Below are 26,630 nucleotides of genomic sequence, written 5' to 3' on the forward strand. Positions count from 1 at the left end.
AGGTGCAGATTAAAAACAAAGAGGACATAACTATTGTGACGATTACGCCCTCTAGCGACACCGCGGTGGACGTTACGTTCCTGACGTCACTGCGTAACGTGTGTCCGTACAATGTGTACGGAAGTGTTTTTTGTCGTGTTGCGGAAGTGTCACTACTACTGCTTCTAGCTCACCTAAAGTAATATAACACTTGCTCATTAGGAGCTATTCTCGTCGGTTTTAGGCAGCCACGGTGACACTTTCCACAGTATGACCGTATTATGATTTTCCTTCGTAGAAAACTGCGGATAAATTGTCAAATTCAGGTTTGATAAAAGACTTCCAGCGAGTCAGAGGAAGTCCACAATGAGTACTGAGGATGTATTGAAGAATGCGTCCACTCTAGCATCGTACAATGTGTTGTTACAGGTACACACACACACACACACACACACACACACACACACAGTTGAGCTATCACATCATACCAGCTAATACTTCTGTCTTGATTGTTAAACGAGTAATATGTTTTACTTTCTCAGGTGATGTTTCGTGTTCTCACCTTCTTACTGAATGCGTTCACACTGCGGTTTGTGTCCAAAGAGCTGATTGGTGTTGTCAATGTCAGGTAAAGATGGCTGAGATGGGAGAACAGTGAAGAACCAGTAAAGATGAGAAAAGAGCCAACACATTTCTCCTGTAACTTATGTTTGTTTCTGTCATGCAGGCTTACATTATTGTACTCCACATTAGTATTTTTATCCAGAGAAGCTTTCCGGAGAGCCTGCCTGAGTGGGGTATCTGGGACCAACCACAGCTGGAGACAAGTTATAAACCTGCTGTGGCTGACGTGAGTTGACTTTATAAAATAATTAAAGTATGGGACGTGTGTTTGATCTTGTGTATTCGGCCTGTGTGACTTATATTTGCCTGTCTTACGTCTCAGGTTGCCTCTGGGTGTGTTATGGGCATCCCTGCTGGTCTGTGTGTGGCTGTGGCTCCTGGAGGTCCCAGACCCCCAGACTGTCCCTTACTACGGCCCTGCTGTGGTGTTGTTCGCCCTGTCAGGAGTGCAGGAGCTCCTGGCCGAGCCACTCTGGGTCCTGGCTCAAGCTCACATGTTTGTCCGACTGAAGGTTGTCACTGAGAGCTTAGCAATGATCGCTAAGTGCAGTATCACTGTGGTGCTGGTGGTGTTTGCCCGTGAATGGGGCCTTTACATCTTCTCTGTTGCTCATGTAAGAAACAAAGTCTTTCTCAGTTATTTCCGTGATAACTTCTTCTGTATGTAATGATTCTAAGCTATGGGCTTTTCTTTAGTTGGTGTACACAGGATTCCTGGTGCTGTGCTATGCTGTTTACTTCATTCATTTCTTGGGCTCTAAAGAGGCTGCCAAGAAGAGTTTCCCTCTGCGCCATGTTGGAGATCTCTTGCCCTGTAGAGCTGATGGAGAGGTAGTAGGAGAGGACAATATGTTACTATTCATTATTTATGATCTGGCCTTTCAAAATCAAAAAGATTTGTTGCTAGATAAGCTGTAACCATACACGACTAATGATTCTCATCTATTGTTTATAGCCGCTGGTTGATTGGACTCTGGCCAGGCTCACGTGGAGCTTCTTCAAGCAGTCCTTCCTGAAGCAGATCCTGACAGAGGGCGAGCGCTACGTCATGACTTTCCTGAACGTCCTCAGCTTTGGAGACCAGGGAGTTTATGATATAGTCAATAATCTGGGCTCCATGGTGGCTCGCTTCATCTTCTTGCCTATCGAGGAAAGCTTCTACATCTTCTTTGCCAAAGTGCTGGAGCGAGGACGTGATGTCAAAAGTCAGAAACAGGTGTGAAACTTGGATGTGAACAAACACGTCTTTGAGAATGGCTAGATGCCTGCTTTACTTCACGTTGTGGGTTTGGTCTACAGGAAGAAGTTGCCATTGTAGCAGAGGTGTTGGAGTGTCTGCTGAAACTGGTGCTGGTGATTGGTCTGATTATCACAGTGTTTGGTTACGCCTACTCTCACTTGGCCCTGGACATTTACGGCGGCTCTCTACTGAGCAGTGGGGCAGGTAAGTGAGCTAGAGGTTGTATTGGGGTATGTGTGACAAATTCTGCTGTGCTTTGTGTTCTTAGTCACAGCTTGTTTCTTTTGTGTGTTTTTTAATAAAGGGCCCGCTCTGCTGCAGTGCTACAGCTGCTACGTTCTCCTACTCGCTGTAAACGGTGTAACAGAGTGTTTTGTATTTGCTGCCATGAGCCAAGAAGAGGTTGACAAGTAAGAATGTAGAAATATACGTTCAGATATTAAACATAATGTAACCCGTCGGTTAACAGAGTGTTTGTGATTTGTCCTCAGGTATAACTTGGTGATGCTCGCTCTGTCTGTGTCTTTCCTGTTCCTGTCCTACATGCTGACGTGGTGGGCTGGCGCTGTGGGCTTCATACTGGCAAACTGTCTCAACATGGGCCTCCGCATCTTGCACAGTGTGCTTTACATACACCACTACTTCCAGTCCAGTCAATGGAAACCTCTGCGAGGCCTGTTGCCTTCCCCACTCCTACTACTGGCACTTGCTGTCAGTGCCGTTGTCACAGCGCTGTCTGAGGTATCTTTGTTTTATCTCTAAATATTGACCAGTACATTGCAGTTTTATTCTATATAATCTGTACTAAATCTTGTAAAAGTGGCCCTAACATGAGGTTCTTTATTCTCTGGTTTCAGGGTGTTTTCTGCTGTGACAGCGGCTGGTTGCTAAGGCTGGTCCATATCGGTGTAGGAGCAGCGTGCCTGCTCGGTGTGTTTGTAGCTGTTCTTCTCACAGAGACTCAGCTTATTCAGTTTGTGAGGACTCAGCTCTTGCCCCGATACGCAAAGAAACAAACTTGAATTGGACTGGAAGCGGGTGTACTGGACTGGAAGAAAGTTTCTGTTTCACTACAAACAGCGCTACAGATTGACAGTTACTGACTGTGTGAAAGCAACGAGGGAACGACTTTTCAAAATATACCTCACATGCATGAATGTATGTGTCTGTGGTGTTGGTATGTTTTAACTGGACATGTTACTGGAACACATTCCTGTGTTGACACATACAAGTATGAACAAACTGATCATTACTGTTTTAGGATCTGATTGTGGGTAAAAAAATGAATGTGTTTTAACAGTTGAATTTGATACAGGAGTAGATTGTCCTACAAAATAAAACAAGGCAACCTAATTCATATTTGTGGTGTTAAAGTTAATTTAATGAAATATATGAACCTATAAACTGTAAGGAGCCGAGAGGATATGTCGTGTGTGTCTAAATGTTGTCAAATCATCAAAGCTCTCAATGCGTTTCACCATTTTGGAGAATTCCTGCTGTTTTAAGGCAGTTTTTGAGTAAAGGCAACAGATTTGAGTAAAATCCAAATGTACAGTTGTACTTGATTGCCTAACATGACATGACTTCAAATTATATAATTTGTATGTTTAGAAATGTTTTCTGCTTTGAGATGTTTTATTGCTGCTACGGATGTATATTGTGAGGAAGTATACACTTTCTTGAGCATAGGTTTGCACACTTTATTTGCAACAGTGATGATCTTTTTTGTCATTTTTTAAAAGCTTTTATTCTAAGTAGGTTTGAGACCAGTGATTGTTTGACATGTTGCTTGGAAACTAGTATTTTGTTTGGTTGTTCCTCTGTACTAATAGCCTGAATTAAGAGTCCCTTAGGGCTGAATAATGATGTAATTATGGAAAATGAGCAGGAAGGGGTGGGAACCGCATTCTTTTGAAGCAGGGCAATGCTTATTCACCCTACTCCTTTTTTTAAAAACATAGATTTGTACACGAGTCAGGCATAGTATAAAGTTTATTATCTTTTGAACTTTGACTCCAATTTGCTTGCTTATCACCATTGCTGTTAGAAAGTGGTGGTTTGGAGGAAGGCGAAGGCGAGGATACACAGACAGACGTTTGTCATATTCTTGCACCTCTGGGATTTATTTGGGGAAATGTAATGCCACGAATTGTAGCAGTGATCTCATCATTTTCTAATGAAGCAGCAGAGAGGAGATCAGATCATGAGAAAAACCAGAGGCAGAGAGACAGAAAAGAGGAGGAGCCTTTACACTCATTACGTCATTTATTAGTCTCAAGAACAGATTTATTGTCCACTGGAGAATCACTGCTAGGTCGTGTATATATATGAGTGTGTGTGGTGGGCTGCACTTTGAAGAGAAAGAGAGACAGCTGACAGAGAGTTCCTTGCTGCATATCTTCAACTGCTTAAACCAACATGTCTCAAGTAAGACCACTGCTTTAAAAAGAAGTTACATTTTCTCATATTGTTGATTTCTTTGCAGACATGGACAGCCACAAATAACAGATGTTTGTTGTCTTCCTTTATACTCTCCTTTAGCCAGGTCAGGAAGAAGATGAACAAGTGCAGCGTCCTGAGGTGACAGAAGAGGACCTGTCTGATGCAAAGAACAAACTGGGTACAAATAGGTCAGCAAAGAGCAAGACTCTTGAAGTAATGGAGGAGTGCGGTGAGGATACACACACACACACACACACACACATATATATATATATAACTACATGTGGAAATGTGATTTGACATACTGCCGGTAGTCTTAGAGGAAACAAGGCTTTTGTTTTCTGTCTCTGCTTAAGCTACTCGATCACATTATGGCAGTGAGTTTGTGAGAGAGGCGTTTCTCATGATGCTCAAGTTTCCACTCCATATACAGAGAGGAAAGGAGGGTTGTAATGATGGGAAATTCCTGTCAAACAATGTTTTCTCTCACACAGCTGGATAAAGTGTTTATATAGAGCATGTCTACAGTCTTACATAACTCTTACTTGCTGCCTCATTTACAGTGAAATATTCTGATTGTTCTTTCTCTTCCTTCACAGAGAAAATGGGTAAAACTGCTCCGTCTGTGTTCAGTGGAGTGAGGTCAGGAAGGGAGACTGTTTTGAACACACGCTCGGCTCGACCAATCAGGAAATAGCAGGGAACCTCCAGAGTCCTGGCCACGATTGGGCAACACCTGTTCCATGTTAGGGGTTTGAGATCAGTTGTTTTCCAGCTGTACTTCAGTCCATGAAAAATCACATTTGAAGCCTTTTTTAGAAGCTTTGTGTTCTTTGTAAAAATCACGTTTTTCATTATTTCTATTTCATTATTGCACTTACTAACTGAACAGTTGCTGCACATTTGTTTTTGGACTGTGAAGGCTGTTAAAGGTAAAAATGACTGCAAGAAAGGTAATTGAAATCAATAAAAATATGTCTCAACCATCCTGTTTCCTAGCAAGATGTGCCAGTAATGTAGTAAATGTCAATAGAAATGTAAAACACCAATCTAAAAACATTAAAGAAAACTGAGTCAACTTGTGTTTTTCCTTTTTATTCAAAAAATTATTTTCATCAACAAAAAGAATGGATAAAACTTAAAATTTATTAGAACAAAACTACAAAAGTAAATGAGACAGGGAACTAGAATGAGCCATGGTGGAGAGTAAAGATGGAAAAATGCAAACAAAGACACAAAGCATGGCACAAGGATGGAGGAATACAGTGAAGCATGTAACAACTGGCTGAGAACACAAGCCCTGCATTTTGTGAAAGAAAAAGGTGAAAATCTGCTTTTATTTCATAAACTTGTGATGTTGATCTTGGAGGATTTTTGCGGAAGACTTGGCGTCGTAGAACAGCTCGTTGATTTCTTCTACCTGCTCCCTCTCCACGGTCTCTTTTCCCTGAACACGGCCCAGCAGACTGGCTGGTGTCAGCAGTTGTACGGCGTACCTGAGAGGAAACAGGAAATAAGTGCCTACTATACTCACACATATAGTACAGTACATACATTTCCCTTTTGAAAGTTCACCTTCAATTTCAACATCAACATTACTCCGAGCTCCTGGCTTTTCACCTTTTGGTTGGATGACAAATTGCACTAAATATTGTGGTAACCGTCTCATTAGCTGTGATGCTAATGAAGAAGGTGCCAGTGTTGCAAACAGGAATGAAACTTTACCATAGCTGCAGAAATGTATCAAAAATGGAAATGTCAATTGATTCAATTTGCTACATTTTCCTGAGCAAATCTCACCACAGCATCAGCAGTGCAGGCAAAAGAATTTCAAGATCCCTGATTTGATGATCATCACAGTGGTATCTTACACTTGTAGTTGTCTTATCTTTCAAAGCTATTACATAAAGAAAATGTTGTACTCCTTTTTGGTAAAAACACGTGTTCTTTGTTTTTCTTTAGTCGTTAATTGTTGCCTGAACATGCCTATTCAGGTGTTAAAAATGCCTAACACGCTTGGAAAAATAGAAAAAACTGGAGCACTGTGGACACTCAATGTAAGGTTGATCATTTCTTCACTCTATTCAGTCATACGCAGATACATTCTTACCTGAGGGTGGTCTTAGTGCCGATCTCTGCCAGATGTGTAAGAGCTTCTTCGCTGATATTAATCCCCTCTGTCTGAGCGCGGATCTTGATGATCTACAAACCACACTGTCATTAGTGACACATGCACAGACGAAGATGTACAGTACATCTTCCATGAAGATATCTGATAACCAGACTCACCTGCTTCATCTCCTGTGGTGTGTACAACATGGTGCGGATTATCATGACTCTATCCAGCAAGTCCAGAGGAATCCCGTGTGGAGAGCTGATGTCCTCTGTCCCTCTGGTGAACAATGATTGTTAATACTACAAATCTTACATATTTGCAATTTAAGAGTAGCAAAAAATGATATTCTCTGTTGAATTTTGAATCTTTTGTTTCTCTTCATAGAACAAACTTTAGACCTCTAACCTGATTAGACAGTTTCCCCTGTTAGAGGCGAACACAACGATGGGAGCGATGGTGCTCTCGAGCGCTCGATGGAGGTATGTGAAGCATTCAATGTCAAGCATGTGCACCTCATCCACAAACAGCACACCAGGTACGAGCTCAGCTACGCCTTGGTCAATGTAACGGTTCACCACCTTGTTGATCTCAGCACGCAGCTTATCTAAAAGAGGAGAGAAAACGTAAATGGATAAATAATAAAAAGGTCAACTAGTGGTTAAGCCAGCCTCTGATGGTAGCTGGGAAGGTTTTTTCTACCTGTGATTTCTGTCTTTTTGGGCTTCATCAGCTGTCCCATCATGGAGAGAATGTCCTGGCCTCCCTGAGATCAAACAATGACAATAATGATGTTAAAAAAATACACACATATATATATATACACTGTTTTTCTTACAAAATAGATTGACAAACAGAGGCAATGACATCTGCAGTTACATACCTGGGGTCTGGCATTTGCAATATCCAGATCATGCAGTGTGACATCTTGGACTATCTCCTTCTTTTTGTGGACATCACCTTTGGGCAGCGGGACATACTCCTCTGCTTCGAGGTCAAACTCTGTAGCAAAAGTGTCACAGCGACCTTGTCTCTGCAAAAACACAGTAACACCGAAATGTCTAAATAATAATAATAATAATAATAATAATAATAGTTTAAATTTCTACCCACTGTTTAACAAAAATTAAAATGTCACATTGCCCTGGTCAACAGTGAGACAAAAGACAGCACAGGGGAGGAGGGAGAGCAGGTGTATGATGGAACTCAGTGCCAGCCCATCGCAGAGAAGATGAAAGAGTTTCAGAAGGTAAGTCATGAGACAGCTGTCAACAGTAACAAATGTGTCGTCCAGCCCTCTGACTATAGCCGACCTGCACCCCAGGCCCACCTGCACCGATTAAAGGAGCCGTCATCGCAGCCTGTCAACACAAGCCACAAGCCCTGCTACTGGAAAAAAAGGCATTGTGGGAGATGGAGAGATAAAAGGAAGCATAAAGAGCTGCAGGAATGAGAGAGACTCATTCCAGAGTACAGTAGAAATGCAGTAGAGCTGAAAGAGATGAAAGAACTCCACCATGAAGGACTGAGGAGGAGATGCAAGACAGAAGACAATGAACTTTGCTCTAACCAAATATTTATTTTATTTGCTGAACAATTTGGTAAATGAAAGCATAGTGTGTACATATTTGTCTATTTTGATCAGCTGATTAAAAATGTGTTGTGAGTAAAACATGAAAGTAACATTGATACCTTGACAGCTCCACTGTTCGCTTCAATGTAGATGACATCTCCCACTTCCACACGCTCTTTCTGAAGACTCTCATAAATACTGGGGTCCAGCTAAGGAAACAAGACAAGAGATTTTTAAGTCAGACACTTGTTCATCAGTGTTAGTACAGCACACTATTCTTGAAAGCCCAACATTAATGTTCCAAAGTATCATTAAATTCCAACAAACAGGCAGTAGGACACCTTTTCAACAAACGAAAGAATAGAAAAAGATTATAGCTCTGACCTTGAGCTGCTTCGTGCCTTTGCCTGTCTTCAGACCGATGATAACATGGCTGATGGTTTTTCCGTAGCCACCCATGGGATTCTCAGTCTCACAGGGGGTCAGCTCTGTCACCTCCCCTTCATACACCTCCTTTGTTTCTTTGATACGCAGTCCTGAATGTGGGCGACATTACAGACACACACACACACACACACACACACACACAGTACAGAGTGAGAACTCAATCGGGCCTTTATATTCCAGACTCAACCGAGCCGCCACATCCTTCAGTCTACTGTACAATGCATTTTATTACAGAGAGAACGTGTGTGCGTGTGCCCATGAAATGTCTGGGCATCATCTTGTGTAACATGATCACACTCTTGTTCCTCTTTCATGCAGCCTGTGGCACTAAGTATGAGCAGCTCACAGGTGGCTGATCCGCTGTGGTGAGGGTCAGAAAGCAATGCTTAAAGCAGGGACTGTCTGTCACAGCGCTCTTATCGGCAGAGTGATGACAACTTCAAAATGAAACCCCCCCCTCCCCCCTGTGGATCCTGTTCTAGGGGAGGAGCAAAGGTGCTGATGACCACCTCTCCCTCAACCTCAGCTCCATTTCCTTCACTTTGACAGGTACCATCAGCAGTCAGACAAACCCTCTCCAGCCTTCCTTCCTTCTCAACACCATTCTCATAAATCCGCTGTCAAGTGTTGCCTTTCAGCTCATGAGAACGGTGTGAGCAGGACACCTTGTTCTTTCTGCCCAAGGACTCCTCAAGGAGGGAATTAGTTGCATGTATACGGTCCTTTTACAACAAGAGATGAAGAGAGTAGAGGAACTAAAAATATTTTTATCTCATTTAGTGCTAGTGAAATATAGTCATACAGGGAGCTTTGGACTTGTTCTGACAAGTATGCTGCTTTAATCCAATGAAATGGAAGGGAATGAAGTGAATGGAATTTGTTTCATGTTTTTTCCAGAAACAATGTTATAGTTACTCGGGATAATCCACAGACCTCCCTGTTGTTTTTACTGTGACCTTTTTCAATAGGAGTCTGGTAAATATATAACTTTGTCCGTTTTAAAATGTTCCTTCATTTTAACATTTACTTCATCTTGCTGTAATTTATTTCAATTAACTGTTTGCCATTATTTTAAAATGATGCTTGTGTAAAAGGTTGTGTGTAACCAGTAAATACATTTTCACTCATACCCCAGCTGAGCCTTGTAGGAGGAGCTATGGCCAAGGAACCAAATCATATTTAAGTGACACTCACCAATGGCCCTCCTAAAATTCTCCATCAGTACTTCTGTTTTTTTAATCTCAGATGAGTAGACCTCACTGCCAACCATGGGGCAGAAAGGCACCTTATTTCCCAACTCCTGTGCTACAGCCAAGGCGAGTGCAGTCTGAAGGAAGGAGAAGTAGAAAATGCATTTAAGACTCACGATCTGCATCAACAAAAGAAGCTGCATTCATTTGTTTTGCCAGTGAATGAACACTTCACACTTACCTTTCCTGTACCAGGTGGCCCTGCCAGTAACACTGCCCTTCCTGACATTTTCTTTGAACGGATCAGCTCAACAATGATGCCACAAGCCTGGAGAGTGAAAAAAATATATATACCACCATTATTTATTTACATACAGTAGTAAACAAGACTTGAAATTGAAATTTACATAGCTGGATGTCGGATACACCATTGAGTTGAGTATGATGTTGGAAGAACTGGTTTCAAAGCAGGTGTCTGTAAGTGGTACTTAGTTAATATATCACCCAGAGAGTTGGACTATTGTTAAGGACGTAAGTCAACACATTTACCATAGTTACACTCGACTGATAGAAAAGCAGATTGCCATTGAAGTCAAATATGCAGAGGAAGTGCACCTGAAGTTGTCCATTTCACATCGTGTTTATATTTTCACATATTGAAATCAAGAATTGGCAGCAGCTTCTGCAATTCCTAATCTGTGCAGTGTGAAATCTGTTAATCAGTCTATGTGTGTTACTATACTGGCATTCTGCGAATAAAGAAATCTAATCTGTCTTTAATTTAAACTCTTTCGCGGTTGCAAAAAGGACCCACAGACAATATGCTATACCTGTGATTTTAGACAGTAAAGTATCCTTGCAAACATCTCTAAATCAGAGCATCAAGATTAACCAAGAAGTCTACACTTTACATTTTTACATTTTTTGTATATGAATGCTGGTCCTCCTCTTGACTGAGAAAATATAACCATATTTCAATAAAAACACCGGGTGCAGTTAGTGTCTATAAAAAACCAAATCAAACATGTAACATAGTATACCAAGAATTAATAGAATATGATGAAATGTAACTTCTATTTAGGGTGGACTTTCCCTGCCTCTGAGTGAAGTATGAAACAGCGACCCCACAGCGCTAACGGACCTCAGCTAGGTTGCTGGTGCACCTTACCGCCTGCAGTGAGCGAAATCCTTGTTCCAGAAAATCCTCACCTCTCTAAGTCATCCCTCCAAACAACACCAATAATACGTAGGGGCAGAGAAACATTATTATTACCTCTCTTGCAGCCTCCTGGCCGACTAGACCACATGCCGACTGTTTAGCATTCCCGGCCTCGTCTAGCCCGAGTCCTTTGACATGACTGTGAGTGGCGATCCGCTGAGTTTTCGTGGTGCTTTTTACCTCCTCGATCTTCATAGTTACGACTACTGCACAGATATGTGATGTAAATACTTAAAGGCAGGTGTACGGTGAAGAAAATGCGTCCTGTGTCTCAGATTATTTCTCACCGCCGCAATCGGCGCCGAAACTCAAAACACAGGGAAGTCGGTTTCCATGTGGGTAACTAGGGAAAATCAGCGGAAGTGATACCCTCGAAGCACCGCCTATCCGGACAATCTCGAAAAACTATTGGACATTGTCGACCGATGCGACACACCCATTGGCTAAAGCTCCCGTCATTTATTTCCTTCAACCAAAGCCCCGCCCATTGTCGTTTTCACTTCCGTTTGTGTTTCACTTGCTTTGTCGTAGTAGAAACTGCTAGAAACTTATCAAAGTGTGAATAAGACTCTCAAACGAATGTAGAACTAAAAAGATAAAGGGGGTTCATTGCTTCTTATGCATTTTACAGCTAAGTTTTAATCAAATTACCATTATTCCAGCTCGGTTTCCCTCTTGTTTTACTTTTGTTTAACTAAAAAACCCGTTCCGCTTTAACATGTTGTCCCGAGGATGGAGTGCACCGCCACCACGGAAGACCTTTCTCTCAACTGTTCACACGCCGATGCGACACTAAAGTCTTATTTATTGCTATATATGTTTTCTAAGCCGCAAACTAGTTAAACCAGCTTGCCGTGAAGGTGTTTCGGATTTAATAAGCGGATGTTAACGAACAAAAAGACTGTGGACAGTCGCTAAGTAACGCCGTTGGAGCTGAGTTCAAGGTCCAGCTCAGAGCAAAGGAAAATACGCACGCCTGTCAACATTACATCAAATCGGTTGTCAACATGTCAGAGTCAGCTGACAGTCGCACCCAGACGTTAAATTTCAACATCGGGGTGCTCGGACATGTCGACAGCGGGAAGACATCGCTTGCCAGGGCGCTGAGCAGCACCGCCTCCACCGCTGCCTTCGACAAGAACCCGCAGTCCCGTGAGAGAGGCATCACGCTGGACCTCGGCTTCTCCTCCTTCACGGTGGATCTGCCCGATCACCTGCGGGACAGCGGAGGCCAGAAGCAGTATGACAGCCTGCAGTTCACCCTGGTGGACTGTCCAGGACACGCCTCTCTTATTCGGACTATCATTGGGGGTGAGCTCTCTGAAGTTTTGGTGCTAGATGTCACTCTGATGGCAGTGCATGAAATGGTTGTAAACACATGGGAGTCAGTCAGGATATGTTGATACCTCACACAAATGCGCCCAAACTATTAGGTGCACACATGCAGTCCACCAGATCAGAAATAAATTCTACCTTTTATGAAGGTTATAATGTTTGTTTCAGTATTAGAGAGGTGTTGATTCAAGTTGGTGGTAATTTTAGAGGATGTAGTTTGTGTGTATAATTTTTTTGTCCATTTATATCAATGAGGGGAGGCTAAATATTAGAAACACTGATCATTATATTAAACATTATAGCACTCACAAAGCTAGGATTTACTGCAGAGCTGTTGAATTAAACTACATTAATTTTTAGCAAGGTGTACCTAATACACTTCCAACTAGGCATGGTGCGATATAAACATTTCATGATAATATAATCATCAAAATCTTAAAATAGCACTAAAACATACTGGAGTCACTTTATCATAAAACAAATATTTTTATTGCATTGTCATCGTTCAGTTTGGTATCTACTGTATTTCTGTATTGGAGGGGAATACAATGGGCAATTCAAGCCTTCAGCCGTGGTGACAGACTTAGGATTTTGGTATGAATGGAAAGATGTGGGCTCCCCTTTGTGGCAATTCAGTTTACCACGATATACTTATCCAACTGTTTTTGATTGTGATACGTGATAATATTGTGCATTGTCCCATCCCTACTACTATCCCTACTTCCAACTGAGCGTTTATGCAACTGAAGATAAAAACATTGGCCGTTTTCATAGCAGACATTGTGACTTGTCATAGCCGGAAGAGAACCAGTGTCACTAATAACATTAACAATATCTCTGTCCCATTCAAGGTTCCCATATGGCAGTACAACAGTGAGTCCGTGCATGAAGTCTATTAACCTTATTTACAGGCACGCACCATCATCCAAATGTAAAACAGTCATAATGGAAAATGGCTTAACTGCCATAAAAAAATTTAATCTGAAGATAGAAAGTCACTGTTCATGCTGTTTTCAGGTTTTCAAATTGAAAAACAAATTGCTATAAAATTAAAATAGCTATGTAATGCCCACAATTAACACAAACACTGATACTACTCTGTGTCAGTGTGTATCAATAACAACATTAAAAGGGAATGTTCTACGTTATTAGTAATACCAGTATCTCAATAACACAATAGAACATGAGATAGTCCAATATTACACTGTCTCAATGCTGCACTCATCATGGCCACAGTAAGAAGTTGCTCACAGCCTCACTATTCTTACGCACAATGTTGACGTATCCAGCAGAGGGCACCTTTTCTCTGCAAGTAGCTTGGTTGATTATGATATATTGACTTGGTTGGTTGGCAGTAGAGGAGAGATAACTACGGTGGTGTGGCTGTCCAGAGCAGATAATGGAAAGGACACCTACTCTATTACCTGCGTTCTCTTTTAGTCCTTCTTGTTTTTCACACAAATGAACAATCAGGATTCAGCTTTTTAAGCTTAAAGAGTATCACATGAGCAGGCTTTGGTAGAAGTAACGGTCCAGGTATTAAAGCAGACTAGAGGCACTCAGACACTGAATTGTGCCGTGCCGTCTTAACCAACAAACTAAATGAAGCCTATGAGCCAGTGGGGTGGCACATGCTGTAGATTAGGGAGGAAGGAAAGTATGGGGATTGGGGTATATATTTAACTTCCCCTCCTGTCCCAAGTGGGGAGAGCACAGGAAAGAGAGGGAGCCAAATAGAAGGAGAGAAAAGAGGGGAGCACAGGAAAGAGAGACTGCCAAAGTCAGGAAAAGAAAAGAGGGAAAGGAAAGACAACCAAGTGAGCTACAGCTCTAGTTTCAACCCTCTAGCCGTTTACTCTCTCTTTGCTTTTGTGCACCCCTCCCCTAATTTCTCTTCTTGTTCTACTGTTATTTTTGGGTATCTCTGTCTGTTCCTGTGTGTATTACTGTTGTCGGCTTCATAGTCTCTACTCTACAGTTTTTAAAATGTTTTATAGATGCACAGCAGGGAAGCTTTTTTAACAGCAATTTACTGTGTTGTTCTGCTTCAGCTTGTCACTAATATCTGACGTCTTCTTGATTATAGTTTGCACTTTCTGCCTTCTCTAGGTGCTCAGATCATTGACCTGATGATGCTGGTGGTGGATGTGGTGAAAGGCGTGCAGACACAGACTGCAGAGTGTCTACTGATAGGAGAGCTGACCTGCCCTTGCATGGTGGTCGTCCTGAACAAAATTGACCTTCTGCCACCCAACAAAAGACAGAGTGCCATTGAGAAAATGACCAAGAGACTGCACAAGACACTGGAGAGCACCAGGTCTGCATTAAATACAAATAAAATAATTGCTATGGATGAGTGTGAAGCTAGGGGCTGTGAAATGTGGGCCCAGACAGCTAAGTGGGTTAGGGCATCCCATGTACTCCCAGTGGCCCAGGATTGAGTCTCTTGTCAAACTTCCTCTTTCATTACACATTCTGTCTCCATCTCGGCATTCCAGCAGTCTGTCTGTCAGGCCCACTTGTTTTTTACTTGAAGTAACTTTAATCATTACTCTAACATCAAAGCGTGAAGTGAGTCCAATATGACTGCTTTTCTGTTGGCCAGATTCAAGGAATGTCCAGTGATTGCTGTGGCAGCGAAGCCTGGGGGCCCAGAGGCTCCTGACACAGAGGAGCCACATGGAGTGCCAGAGTTAATAGAGGTAAAGTCCGGAAACATACTGGTCCCCCTCCATTGTTACTAATTTAGCTCAAAAGAGCACATAAGTTCTCACTTATGAAGAAGTGCTGTTTATCAGCTGACATTGTTCAAGTGGCTGTAAAATAGTAAAGCGAGGCCTCAGATGTGTTTACTTACCGTAAAATTGAAACTAACAATGGGATACTTTCTTTGTTCAGTCAGCAAAGTATATACTCTGCACAGCATGTACTGTTCTTGAAAAATGGCAGTGCTTACTGATAAACTGAAAATGTTTACTATGTTAACAACTGCATATAACTTGTTTTATGTGCTACAACAATTCAAAATGATTAATCTCATAGCACGCAATGGTTCAAATAACCAAGGAGAAGCATTAGTTTCAGAAATTCAAACAAATTGAGGTCATTGTTGTATTGTCTATAGCTGGACTGATACTGATACTGAGGTCTACAGATCTCAGTATTAAAAGTTCAAAATCTTGTAATATGACACCATCAGATAATCTTGTTTTATATAAACATGTGATTCAAACCTGCATTTTAATAAGGATATCTTAAATTTGTTTGTTTATTTCATGAAAATACAAACTGAATGGGATATTATGTTATTATTATTATTATTATTATGTTAAAACTAAACTCTTCAGTGCTCTCTGAAGGACACGCTATGTAAAAGTGTGCACTGTTTCCTAAATTACCTCAAACATATCTTTGGGATTTCTATATTGCAATTTCTTAATTAGAGGTCAACCTGCCCTGGAAAAGGTTAGCCTCTATCCTTTCTTCCTGGGGTGTGAAAAACGGAAGTATAACTCACATGTCAGGGTCACTTATAACACAAGAGACCCTGTGTATGAGCCAGTGTTTGTAAAGCCACCACGAAGTCAGACAGCACTAGCTAGATATGGATCTAATTAGTGCCTGTCCCTCTCTTTTATCTGGTTTTACGTTTATGTATGTTTGACTTGCAATATTATGACAGAGTTTCTTTTTTTGTGTGTAAATAAATGCGTCTGTCTTTTTGCCCTTTTGGTTGTTTGTCTCAGCTTTTGAAGAAGCAGACATACCTCCCTCAGAGAGACCCCGGAGGTGACCTTCTGATGGCTGTGGACCATTGCTTCTCCATCCGTGGTCAGGGAACAGTCATGACTGGAACCATCCTGCAGGGGTCGTTGGCCATCAACGACACTGTGGAAATCCCAGCGCTGAAGGTACACTCCAAAAAATGGGCATGAATTCTGAATCTCTGATATTTACAAGCAAGTAACATAACCAACGCGCCAGAAATTCCTTCGTAGAAAACCACAGAGTTTCGGAAGTTCAGAAGTTGACTGGAAGTTGGCAGACAGAGGGAGGGATGGCCGAGTGGGTTCAGAGGATGTGTCAGTTTAATGCGAGGGAAGGATGAGGGGACTGGGGGAGGACTGGCAGCACAGGAGTTGGGTAATTTAGACCAGATGCACACTTTCAGCCAGGCTCAGCAGTTTTGCCTGCAGTTTTCATGTTCACCTCTTGGTGGCAGCAAATGGCTAAATTAACTAGTCACTTGTGATGGAGCCTTGATCTGAGCCACCACCGCTAATTTGGTCAGTGTATGTTAACACACAACAAAACCAACCACAGAAACATTGTGTAATGACAGATCACATTATCATAAATGGGTAGATGGAAAGATAGACAGATAGATAGATATATTTTAATTATTCATTTGTACACTTGTGATTACTTTATAGATGTATAGTTTAAACAAAACAAAGCACATCATCAGCTATAATTAAGTTTTTTTTTAAATCAAAGCTTGATATTATTTAGACAATCATTTAAATATGATTTTTGGCTAAAGGTGTCTCACCCCCCCCCCCACACACACACACAAATAATACTTTGCACTTTTTAGGACTTTAAGCCTCAGTACATATTATATTATATTTAATCTGAACATGGTCTGTCTTTGCCATTAATTGGCAAAATCAGTATTATGAAAACTAGCTATCTTATCTTTTAAAGAAAGAGGCTTACACTGCAAGTTGTGCATATTTAATGAGCAGTTTACTTATGTATGTGCATATTTTATTGACCTATGTCCTCTGTAAGGCCTTTTCCCTTAACTGTGGAGATAATAACTTTTTTTTTTTTTATTTAAGTTTTTTTTTTTTTTTAATCTTCCAGATTCCAGGATTAGTTTCTACGGTTTAATTGTAAAATGATAGTTTGACTTGAAGAGGTGTTTGAAAATGGCAAAACAAAAAACAGCATTACCCACATTTAAACATGCTTGGCTGAGGCATTGTGAATATAACATACTGTGGATTATTTATGTTGAATTAAATATTTATTAAGTTAATGTTATTTATTGTATCTCTGTGCTCTCTGACATCAGGTGACCAAGAAGATAAAGTCAGTGCAGATGTTTCGGAAGCCAGTGTCTGGGGCCATGCAGGGGGATCGTGTGGGTGTGTGTGTGACACAGTTTGACCCTAAACTGTTAGAGCGGGGTGTGGTGTGCACCCCAGGGTCCCTGCACACCCTCTATGCCGCTGTCATCTCTGTGAGGAAGATAGGCTACTTCAAGGGCTCTCTGGCTACCCGTGCCAAGTTCCACATCACTGTGGGTCACGAGACAGTCATGGCAAGAGTTACATTCTTTGGCCTGCCACCTGTGGGTGCCTCAGAGTCCCCCTCAGACACTAAACCACCTCCATCACAGCCCTGTTCACTAGAATCACCTTTCACCTTCGACAGGGAGTATTTCTACCAGGATGAATATGTCACCGGTCAGGAAGAAGGGAGTTCAGGACCTGACCCGGAGCAATGGGCTTTGTTGGAGTTTGAGCGGCCAGTCACATGTCCTTCACTCTGCCTGGTGATTGGTTCCAAGCTGGACACAGACATCCATGCCAATGCGTGCCGGCTGGCCTTCCAAGGTTGTCTTCTGCAGGGGTTTGAAGATAAAGGCTATGCTGAGACTGGGCTGCCTCGTCTGCGCATTTACAAGACAAAACACAAGGAGGGACAGGTGGAAAGGGTGAGTATTTAAAATGATCCTTTCTCATCCTCTCTGCTTAACCTTGAGTGTTGTCCTTGCTCCTCTGCCCTCTCTATCACCTCGTACTCCTTCCCCTGGCTGTGGTTCTTCTTTGGATGTTTCTCATTGCTGGTGGCAGTGGAGCGTGCCTGTCAGACAGAGCCCCCATTGTATATTCATAAACAGACACGTACACACAAACAAGTATGCATATGCAGCCCTGGTGAGTAGTGTTTGAGGCATGGGTGGGTATGCATGCCTTAGCATGTGCTGTGACACAAGGGTGCGTGGGTGGCCCGCCTGACGCCACTAGCCCTGTCTAGCTGTTAGAGGCTGGCACTGTTTGGACACACCTGAGTGGCACAGGAATACCCACATGACTCTATGAATTCACCGTCACCTAGCTCAGCATCTCTCTCTCACCCTACTCCGCTTTCTCTTTCGCTCTTGGTGTAATGGCTGTTATGTTGTGTCCTAAATCCTGCGCTCCAGTTCATACCGATCCATATCTCATCTTATCTAATTCTGTCGGTTTCTTATTGACTTCAGCATCTGTTTTTCAAAAAGTCAACACCCTCCAACCTCTCACAGTTTGTATTTTCGTCCTAGGCACACTGAAGATGTTATGGCTCTTGTCATGCTTCACTGTACAGTTAAGTTTCTCTGTTTAGATCCTCGTTCAGGGTCAGATTCAGGTCAGGGGTCAAGTGTGTGAACTAGTTTCCTGCTGTTAACACCTCAGGCTGTTGACAGCTCCAGTCACTGACTCAGGAGTAGAACAGCGTGTTCAAGAGGTCAGACCGCGGTCATGTGTTGTAACATTTGTCGTTCATCTGTCTGTCCGGAACGAGACAGTTAAGTTTCAAGACTAAAGAATTCCTTTTTTGTAAAAGAACACATTACTAGCATTGTTGAGATATGACGGCCTCGTCCAGTCACAATTCATACGGTCTGTCAGACGTGTACAGAAACTGTATTTTTTTTTTATCAGCGCATCAGTCACGCTTGAGGGACGTCAGGGTCAAATGTTCAGGAATGAATGAGGGTTAGGCAGAAGAGAGAGGAAGAGCTGGCGGTGGGGGGGCGAGTTGGAGACAGAGCGGTGCCCTCCTGTTATCAGATTAGTGGCGGGTTAAGATCGACTTAGTGATGGATGATAAGAAAGATATACAAACAAATATAGCATAAAATGTGCAGGAGGATGAAAGAAAGACAGCGAGACAGCCAGGCGGCGAGTGTCGAAGAATGTGGCTGACGGCGAGTGGTAAAAGTTATGAGGGCACGGGACAGAGGATCAGCTCTTCTTCCTCACCCTGTCATGATGATGAGTAAAATTATGGCACACCACAAGATCAAGACGCCAGAGGAAAGAAACAGGGTATCAAACTAAAATGAATCCTGACATTTTCCCAGTGGTAAATAGATCCTATGTTCCTACACCATTTAACAAGGACTTCTAATCACATTTGTTACATTTTGAGCTTTCATATCTCTCTGTCATTATCACTGCAGCTCATCAGTTTCTTTCCCACCCAGGTGACTGACGATTATACTGTGATTGGCCGAAACCTGTTCAAGAAGGAGACAAACCTCCAGCTCTTTCTGGGGTTGAAGGTTACGTTGTCGACGGGTGAGACTGGTGTTATCGAGGGTGGGTTCGGACAGAGCGGGAAGTTCAAGATTCGGGTACAAGGTAAGGATTGCCTGAAGTGATCACCTCTGTCACACCAGTACTCAAACCACTGATGCTGTTCAAGAGTCACACATATCATCTGTGTAGTTGGTTAGTTTGACAGTGGACAGCATAGACATGTCTCGCTCTTTATCAATACACACACCCGGAGCACTTTCTCCATCGTAATTTTGATTTTGGGGCTCTGCGGACAGTTTTCAGGATGCGGTAAGAGTGGTAGGCCCAACATCCTGAACCACATTCCCAGGATTCCTCTGGGGATTGCCTGTGTTCCGGGGGAAGTCTGTTCTGTGTTTATTTTACCTTCTGTTGCTCCGAACCTACTGCTCCACACCAGGAGGGAAGAGAAAACAAAAACATTTAGAAAGAGAACCTCACCTACATCCTCTTCACTGCCTCACACTTACATATGCATACACTTAAACGTTTCAGACATACTGACACACACATCTTCATGCATGGACATAATGCAGACACCCGGTGGTGTTCATGTGAGACTCCCCCTGGGCTTTAGGACAAAGATGTATCTGACCATGGTTTCTTACGATACTTCATCAATACGCTAGTATCAATGTCGTGATGGGTTTGGGTGTATTTATCCATTACTGCCGACATTTTAATTCTGAAGTTTCACTTTATGGCAGTTTAGCCTTCTGCAAGCTTTCCCTTTCCATGATTCATCATTTCCCCTGTAGTTATTTCACTCTAATTGTTTATGAAATTCTGCAAAACTGAAAACACGTCATAATGCAGTGAGTGTAGGGTTGTTTTATCTCTTTATAGAGATATAGATTTGATTGATAATACAGGACTTGTTGCTATTTGTCACTACTGTGAGTTTCCCACTCTTTTGTAAAGTATTTTCTCACGCATACATAAGATGAAGAGAAGCTGCTTTCATGCAGACTTCACTGGCTTCATGTTTTTTTGTTGTTCATACCTGCATTATTTCTAGGGCTGACAATTATTTTCATTATTAAACTACAGACTGTTTTAATTTTTACTCAATGAATTGCATGGTCAAACATGCTAATGCTATTTATTTTCCTATAACACATAAACAGAAGCAGCAAATCTGCACATTTGAGAAGCTTAAATTATTGTGTGTTTGACAATTTTCTGGCCATTAACAGTGGGGACAGTGATATTATAATTTCTCCATACTCTTAAATAGTGTAAGAATAGAAACACAAGATTTGAACCCCTGTGTTTTCTGTTCTTACACTATTTAAAAATACATTTGCTGGCAACATGGCTTTTGACCCTATTTTATTTGTCCACCAAAGCCATTTAAACCCATATTTGGTCCTAATTGGGTGTTAATTTTGGACCCTGTCTGATGAATGTACCACTAGCCTTGTGCTTTCACATGCACTTACCTTGATTCTTAGGCTTCAGTCCCATTTGCCTCCAAGTGTGTGCAGTATTTTTCTATATAGTGGATTTAATACATGTTATTTTTTTCTTCTTCACACAAATACCTAGAAATTTATTTGAGGACAAATGTGCAGAAGTGCAATTCCTTTGTGTCACTTGTATGTGAACACAAATCATTTAAGTTTGGGTGTGTTTAGTGTTGGTAAACGGACATGTTCAGCTGATCATAGATAAGAAAAAGAGATTTCTTGCTGCACTGCAACCATAACAACCCTCACATTGGCATAACGATAACAAGAGGAATGCTGGCGCCGTTTTGTACGTGGGGTCAGACAGCCTGTGTGTAAAGCAATGAACCCGGAACATTTCTTGCCATCCGTGTGCAAAACGGCAAACAAACCAGTTTTTATCCTCCGAAAGACACACATACAGAAAAATATTGAAGGGCATAGAAAATTTTGTAGTGTTTGCATGATGAGCATCAGACAGCAGCTCGGCGGTCCAGGAAACAGCTCAGTTTGGCTGAAAACAAGGCCTGAGTGAAGGAATAGTTATGTCTGAGCAGATAGACGAGAAACGGAGCTGTGACGATGAGCCAGACTAACGCAGAGACTGGAGGAGCAGCTGAGACCTGGTTCTCTGCACATTTTCATCAGTTACATCAGGAGGATGAAGGCATCAGTTGATCTCGAGGTCAGCACACAGAAGCACTGATACAGCACCTCCTGCACACATAACAGGGTAGAATAGATCACTATCACGCATCAGATATACCTACATTGAGATGGTTAAGTTGACCTAGGTAATGTACACAGATCCAGATTTTGTAAGTAGGGGGATCTATTTATATAATGATTATATGTTTAATTATTATTTTTTTAATAATAGATGATCAACCTTCTTCACCTACCTGTTTGTCTTTTGTTCAGAGGGCCTTTGCGCAGAAACCAAGCAGTTGTTATCCTCCACCTCTAAGAAGAAAGGGAAGGGTGGAAGCAAAGGTGGACCAGCAAATGAAGAGGAGCCCAAAACAGATCCTCAGCCTGTTAGCATTCACTTGCATTTCAAACGATATGTCTTTGATCCCCATAAAAAGATGGTTCAATCTTGACCTTTGTTGCACTTCAGCCTGACGCTGTTATGGTGCTGTAGACGGGCAGAGGCAGAGGTCTTGTAAAGGTGAGGGGAACACTGGCCTCTGTATCAAGGGTATGATAACTTTCTTCTGTCAGCCTCTTTTTCTGGGGATGGAGACAGTCTGCTGAAATGCAATGATTGTGGAATGCTGAACACATGTGAAACAATGATTGTTTTATCTCCCTTTATGGAGATGGACTTAATCCAGTTTGTATCATCACAAGGTTGGAAGAAGCTTCTCTTCTGTTCCTGATACATTTGAGTTGTCTTAAAAAAAATCTGTTCTTCAGAGTATGAATCAGTTCTTTTTATTTGCAGAAAACGATCTTTCAGTATGTTTCCAATTCAGCCGAGCCTTAAATTGGCATAAACAAATTAATCAGCATTATAGAAATACTGACCTCACAGATTACACAGGTTTGCTGCTTAGATCTGTCTGCTGGAATAAAGGGTGTTTTATGTTTCAGTTTTGTCCATATTTCCTTCATATTTTCTGTTTACTTTCATTTACTTTAATGGCAGCTTGAGCTCCATTTTACTCAGAATAGCAGTTACATCAGAGATTGCTTGAATTGAATTGAATACTCTTTTCAGAAAGAAAAATAAAGCAAACCTGTCCTGAAACGTCTTTCTGTTGTTTTCTGTTATTGGTAAAGCCCTCAAAGCATGCAACAAGAATATAAAAGCAATGGATGTAACTGTTGTGTCCCAAACCCTGTTTGTAAAACAAGCTGAATTCATCAATAAGTATGTACAAAAACATATAAGCACAATATGAAGCACTCTCCATGCTAGCTGCAGTTTGTATGTGGAATATCTGCCGCTGCATATCTGGGGTCAAAAGAGATACTGTTTCCACGTATTGTATTACAATTCCTACACATTTAATGCATACCAAACCCTAAACTTTAATGCGTGTCTAACCTGCAGTTCTCTGGTTGGTTTGCTCTGCTGTCATCCGTACTGTACACCATAATGGCCACATTTTACCTTATGATTTCCTACATAAGTTTTCCTGATGTCACACTCTGTCAAGAACCAATTAGATACATATACAATCCCAGCTGTAACTAATATCCATAACAAGTGTACCTACTACTGTAGCATGCAGTATGAAACTGTCTGCTGAATCGTATTACACTGGTCTGCACAAGCAAGATCAATATGTGGTGTAAGATTTAGAGATTTAGAAAAGGGATCTCTGGGTAATTCTGTACTTTTATATGCACTATTTTAATCAGTTTTTAAATTTGCTATTTGTTTTGAAAAAGCAATAAATGAATTGTGTGTTGGCGTACTTGGAGATGGACATTATCTACATTATCACTCTAAACATTATATCAAGATTTTAATCTGCATGTTTTACATTCCTTTTCTTTCAATGTCAATTTTCCCATGTTTGAATGAGTAAACAATGAACATCCAACAAAATAAACAAATAGGAAATAGTAGGAAAAACGTAACAATGATTAATCGTATTGTAGATGATTGATCAGCCAGTCATTGAGAACTGTACAGGGTGGAAATTATCATGTCTCTGTGTGTGTGTCCATCCTGTCACAGAAGTGTTGTGGGGCGGGGCAGTGAGAGTGCAGGACACTCAGTATGTAGCGGATGATGTCAGCAAACTGTCCCTGTGAACAGCGACTCTATCTCAGCAGGAATCTGTGGAAATTGGAGAGAGAGGGAGGAGGGAGGAGCAGCAGGAGCAAGAGGGGACACTGGAAGGATTGTTCCTCTGAGTGACAGTCCTTTTAGTCTTATCTCCTCTCGTTCCTCTTATAGAAAACCAGACAGAAAAAAAAAATCTGTCGCTTTTTTACTCCTGTGTGTCTCTCTCTCTGTCTGTGTTTCTCTCTCTCGTGCCACCCCCTCTTTCATTCTCCATCCATTCTAGGTTTTATTGAAAACCTTTTTCTCTGTCCATTACTGGTCTGATGTCTCTTCATGAGACAGTAATGTAAATCATATTTTATGGTCCTAAATATTTCCCTTAATGTCACAATTTCCCACGTGGACCCTGATGATGCACATATGCGTGTCAGTGCTGCCGTATCGTCAGTTGGAGATAAACTGATAATATCTCATCTGTATCTGCATTTTATCCTTCTTTAAACAATAAAGTGTGCACGCTAATATATAAATTAACCATCTTCCTTTGCAACCTAATTGAAAAAATAAAATGCATTATGTCTTAATATAATTGTAAACACTGAATCAATTTGCCGATGCCTCTTGTTAGAAGATGATTATTTTCATCCTTCTTGTCTTGATAAAGATCCTCTTGCGTTTCATTAATACAGACGCTGGAGTGTGGGTACACTGCGTTTCCCCCACTATCTTTTAACATGCATGCTAATCCTGTTGTTGTGTGTGTGTGTGTGTGTGTGTGTGTGTGTGTGTGTGTGTGTGTGTGTGTGTGTGTGTGTGTGTGTGTTTGTGTGAGAGAGAGAGAGAGAGAGAGAGACTACCGTCCCTTTCCGAGCTTAGGTGAGGAGGTTTTGGGTGGACAGTATAATCCGCTTTTAGAGCTGTAGCCGATTGTGGCAGGAGGAAACAGACAGGGAGGCTATGGGACTGCAGCTCATCTCTCTCACACACACACACACACACACACACACACACACCCCGTCACCAAGCCAGGACAAGAGATAGAAACCTGACATGGGAAAGCAATCACACCTACTGTTCTTCCTGTTCAGTGTGGCCCAGTGCTCATATTCTAAACTCCAATTTCCCACAAGACTCCCTATATTTTCTCTGTTTAAACCAATCCTTTTCCTCCATAAAGATAAGACACAGCCATGATGATTTCCGTTCAATACCCAGTCCTTTTTGCTGGCGACCTCCAGGTCAGCCAGGAGTCGAGGGTCAACGTCTGAGCTCCCGAATGTTTATAGATGAGAAACAGTCAGTGATGAATGGAGATAACAGGCAGCCGATTGAGAGAAGGGAACAGAGGAAAGAGTGGTGGCTGGATTATTGACAAGGCAAAGGAGGAGGGCAAAGAAAGAGTTTAAAATGTGGTTCAAGGCAGAGGAGATTGAAAAGACTAATTAGCAGCCATTTGACTGATAAATGGGTGCAACATTAATTAACAAATTAACCAGTGGGGAGGTGTTAGGCTGCTCTCTTTAGCTCAAATATATTCCTGGCGTATTCCACACTATTATATTCCCAGTCTTTGTCTGACTGTGTTTTCTTTGCTCAAAAGCAGCCCCGGAAGCACTTTATTTTCACATTTCTACATGGTTGATACACAAACAGCTCTATTCAGGTGTTGGTCTTTACCAAAATGTCCTATATAATCGATGTTTTAACAGTATCACCCTCCTCTGATAGAGATTATGTTTATATGCCGATTATTTGATGACAGGAGCTGTATGAGACAGCTCCACCGTACTAATGAGCAGGGACACAGATAGAATCACCCTCAGCCCCCTCACTCCTCTCTACCCTCGCCTGCAAATATAATTAGCTATGATTAAAATGGGCATTGTTTAATTAATACCACCACAGCCTCTTTCAGCCGACTTCTCCATTTCCGGTGCTGCTTATCTCCCATCCCCCCCATCAGCTGTTGAAGTCTCTCTAGTTGTTTTTTGACTTATGCCTATATCATTGAGCCATATGGTTAGAATTTCTTTCACTGCTCCTAAAATTGTTTCAACTTATACTGTATCGCTGGCATTGTCTGCAAACTCCACAAATGAAAGTTGAATTAAGATCACCACAATGCAAAACTACTTTATAGCAAGAAATAGTCCTACTGAATTAAAAGTACAGAAATATCTGCTGAAAATACCTCATAATATATATATATATATATATATATATATATATCTCTGGGTAGATTCATCCGCAGCAATCATTCATTTTCTTAAATCTTAGTTTTTTTGGGGGGTGAAAAATATATGCAAAGTAGCAATTCAGCCGTTACATAAATTATAAAAACAAGGAAGTGGTGTATTCATGTATAAGTACAAGGTTTCAATGGCAAAGTATAAATGTCTTTAAAGTGTTTGACATTGCTAGTTTTTTTTTTTTGTGTGTATTTGCAACTAAATAAAAGGAGCTATGAAATAGCAATCCAATCAAATTGAATCAAACAATATATTCAGGGGATCAGCTTAAAGGTCCAGTGTGTAACATTTAGGAGGATCTATTGGCAGAAATGGTATAGAATATTCATAGGTATGTTTTCATTACTGTACAATCACCTGAATATAAGAATTGTTTTGTTTTAGTTACCTTAGAATGACGTGTTTTTATCTACAGACACTGCAGGTCGACGTTGATATATAGTCCACCATGTTGAACCCCCGTATGTTGTTGTGGTTATATTTGTGTGTTTCTATGGTCAACTGGCTGTGAAAATAAATCTCCCTCTGGGGCAATAAAATCTAAATTTAGTCTAAATGGGGTGAGTATTATAGATTGATGAGAATGAAAGAAGAGACCAGTGAGCATCTTTGTGATCCTGGTCCATTTAGGATCACCTGCACCTGTCTGTTGTTGTGTTACTGTATATTTATT

General features: G+C 41.4%; 5 protein-coding genes across 5 annotated transcripts in view; 4 read left to right on the forward strand and 1 right to left on the reverse strand.

Annotated features, from left to right (window-relative positions):
- Positions 1-26,630, forward strand: part of LOC127372499 (ras-related protein rab7) — a 141,611-nt gene that overhangs the window by 22,748 nt on the left and 92,233 nt on the right. The gene's annotated exons all lie outside the window — the stretch shown is intronic.
- Positions 125-3,196, forward strand: rft1 (RFT1 homolog). The gene is made up of 10 exons (XM_051416288.1): positions 125-408; positions 522-607; positions 707-829; positions 926-1,217; positions 1,300-1,434; positions 1,559-1,819; positions 1,903-2,047; positions 2,148-2,253; positions 2,335-2,584; positions 2,701-3,196. Exons 1-10 carry the CDS (start codon positions 346-348, stop codon positions 2,863-2,865), a joined length of 1,626 nt encoding a protein of 541 aa, XP_051272248.1. The 5' UTR covers positions 125-345; the 3' UTR covers positions 2,866-3,196.
- On the forward strand, positions 3,997-5,363 carry mustn1a (musculoskeletal, embryonic nuclear protein 1a). Its single transcript, XM_051416295.1, has 3 exons — positions 3,997-4,270; positions 4,385-4,514; positions 4,885-5,363. Exons 1-3 carry the CDS (start codon positions 4,262-4,264, stop codon positions 4,980-4,982), a joined length of 237 nt encoding a protein of 78 aa, XP_051272255.1. The 5' UTR covers positions 3,997-4,261; the 3' UTR covers positions 4,983-5,363.
- Positions 5,365-11,177, reverse strand: ruvbl1 (RuvB-like AAA ATPase 1). Its single transcript, XM_051416289.1, has 11 exons — positions 10,882-11,177; positions 9,850-9,936; positions 9,613-9,745; positions 8,356-8,507; positions 8,091-8,180; positions 7,282-7,431; positions 7,101-7,164; positions 6,807-7,005; positions 6,575-6,677; positions 6,396-6,487; positions 5,365-5,781 (listed from the first exon to the last, which is right to left on the reverse strand). Exons 1-11 carry the CDS (start codon positions 11,020-11,022, stop codon positions 5,622-5,624), a joined length of 1,371 nt encoding a protein of 456 aa, XP_051272249.1. The 5' UTR covers positions 11,023-11,177; the 3' UTR covers positions 5,365-5,621.
- On the forward strand, positions 11,344-22,722 carry eefsec (eukaryotic elongation factor, selenocysteine-tRNA-specific). Its single transcript, XM_051416287.1, has 7 exons — positions 11,344-12,138; positions 14,272-14,479; positions 14,768-14,864; positions 15,909-16,073; positions 17,243-17,887; positions 19,424-19,580; positions 21,887-22,722. Exons 1-7 carry the CDS (start codon positions 11,835-11,837, stop codon positions 22,066-22,068), a joined length of 1,758 nt encoding a protein of 585 aa, XP_051272247.1. The 5' UTR covers positions 11,344-11,834; the 3' UTR covers positions 22,069-22,722.

Source organism: Dicentrarchus labrax, unplaced genomic scaffold, assembly GCF_905237075.1.
Source record: "Dicentrarchus labrax unplaced genomic scaffold, dlabrax2021, whole genome shotgun sequence".
NCBI classification, from domain to species: domain Eukaryota; kingdom Metazoa; phylum Chordata; class Actinopteri; family Moronidae; genus Dicentrarchus; species Dicentrarchus labrax.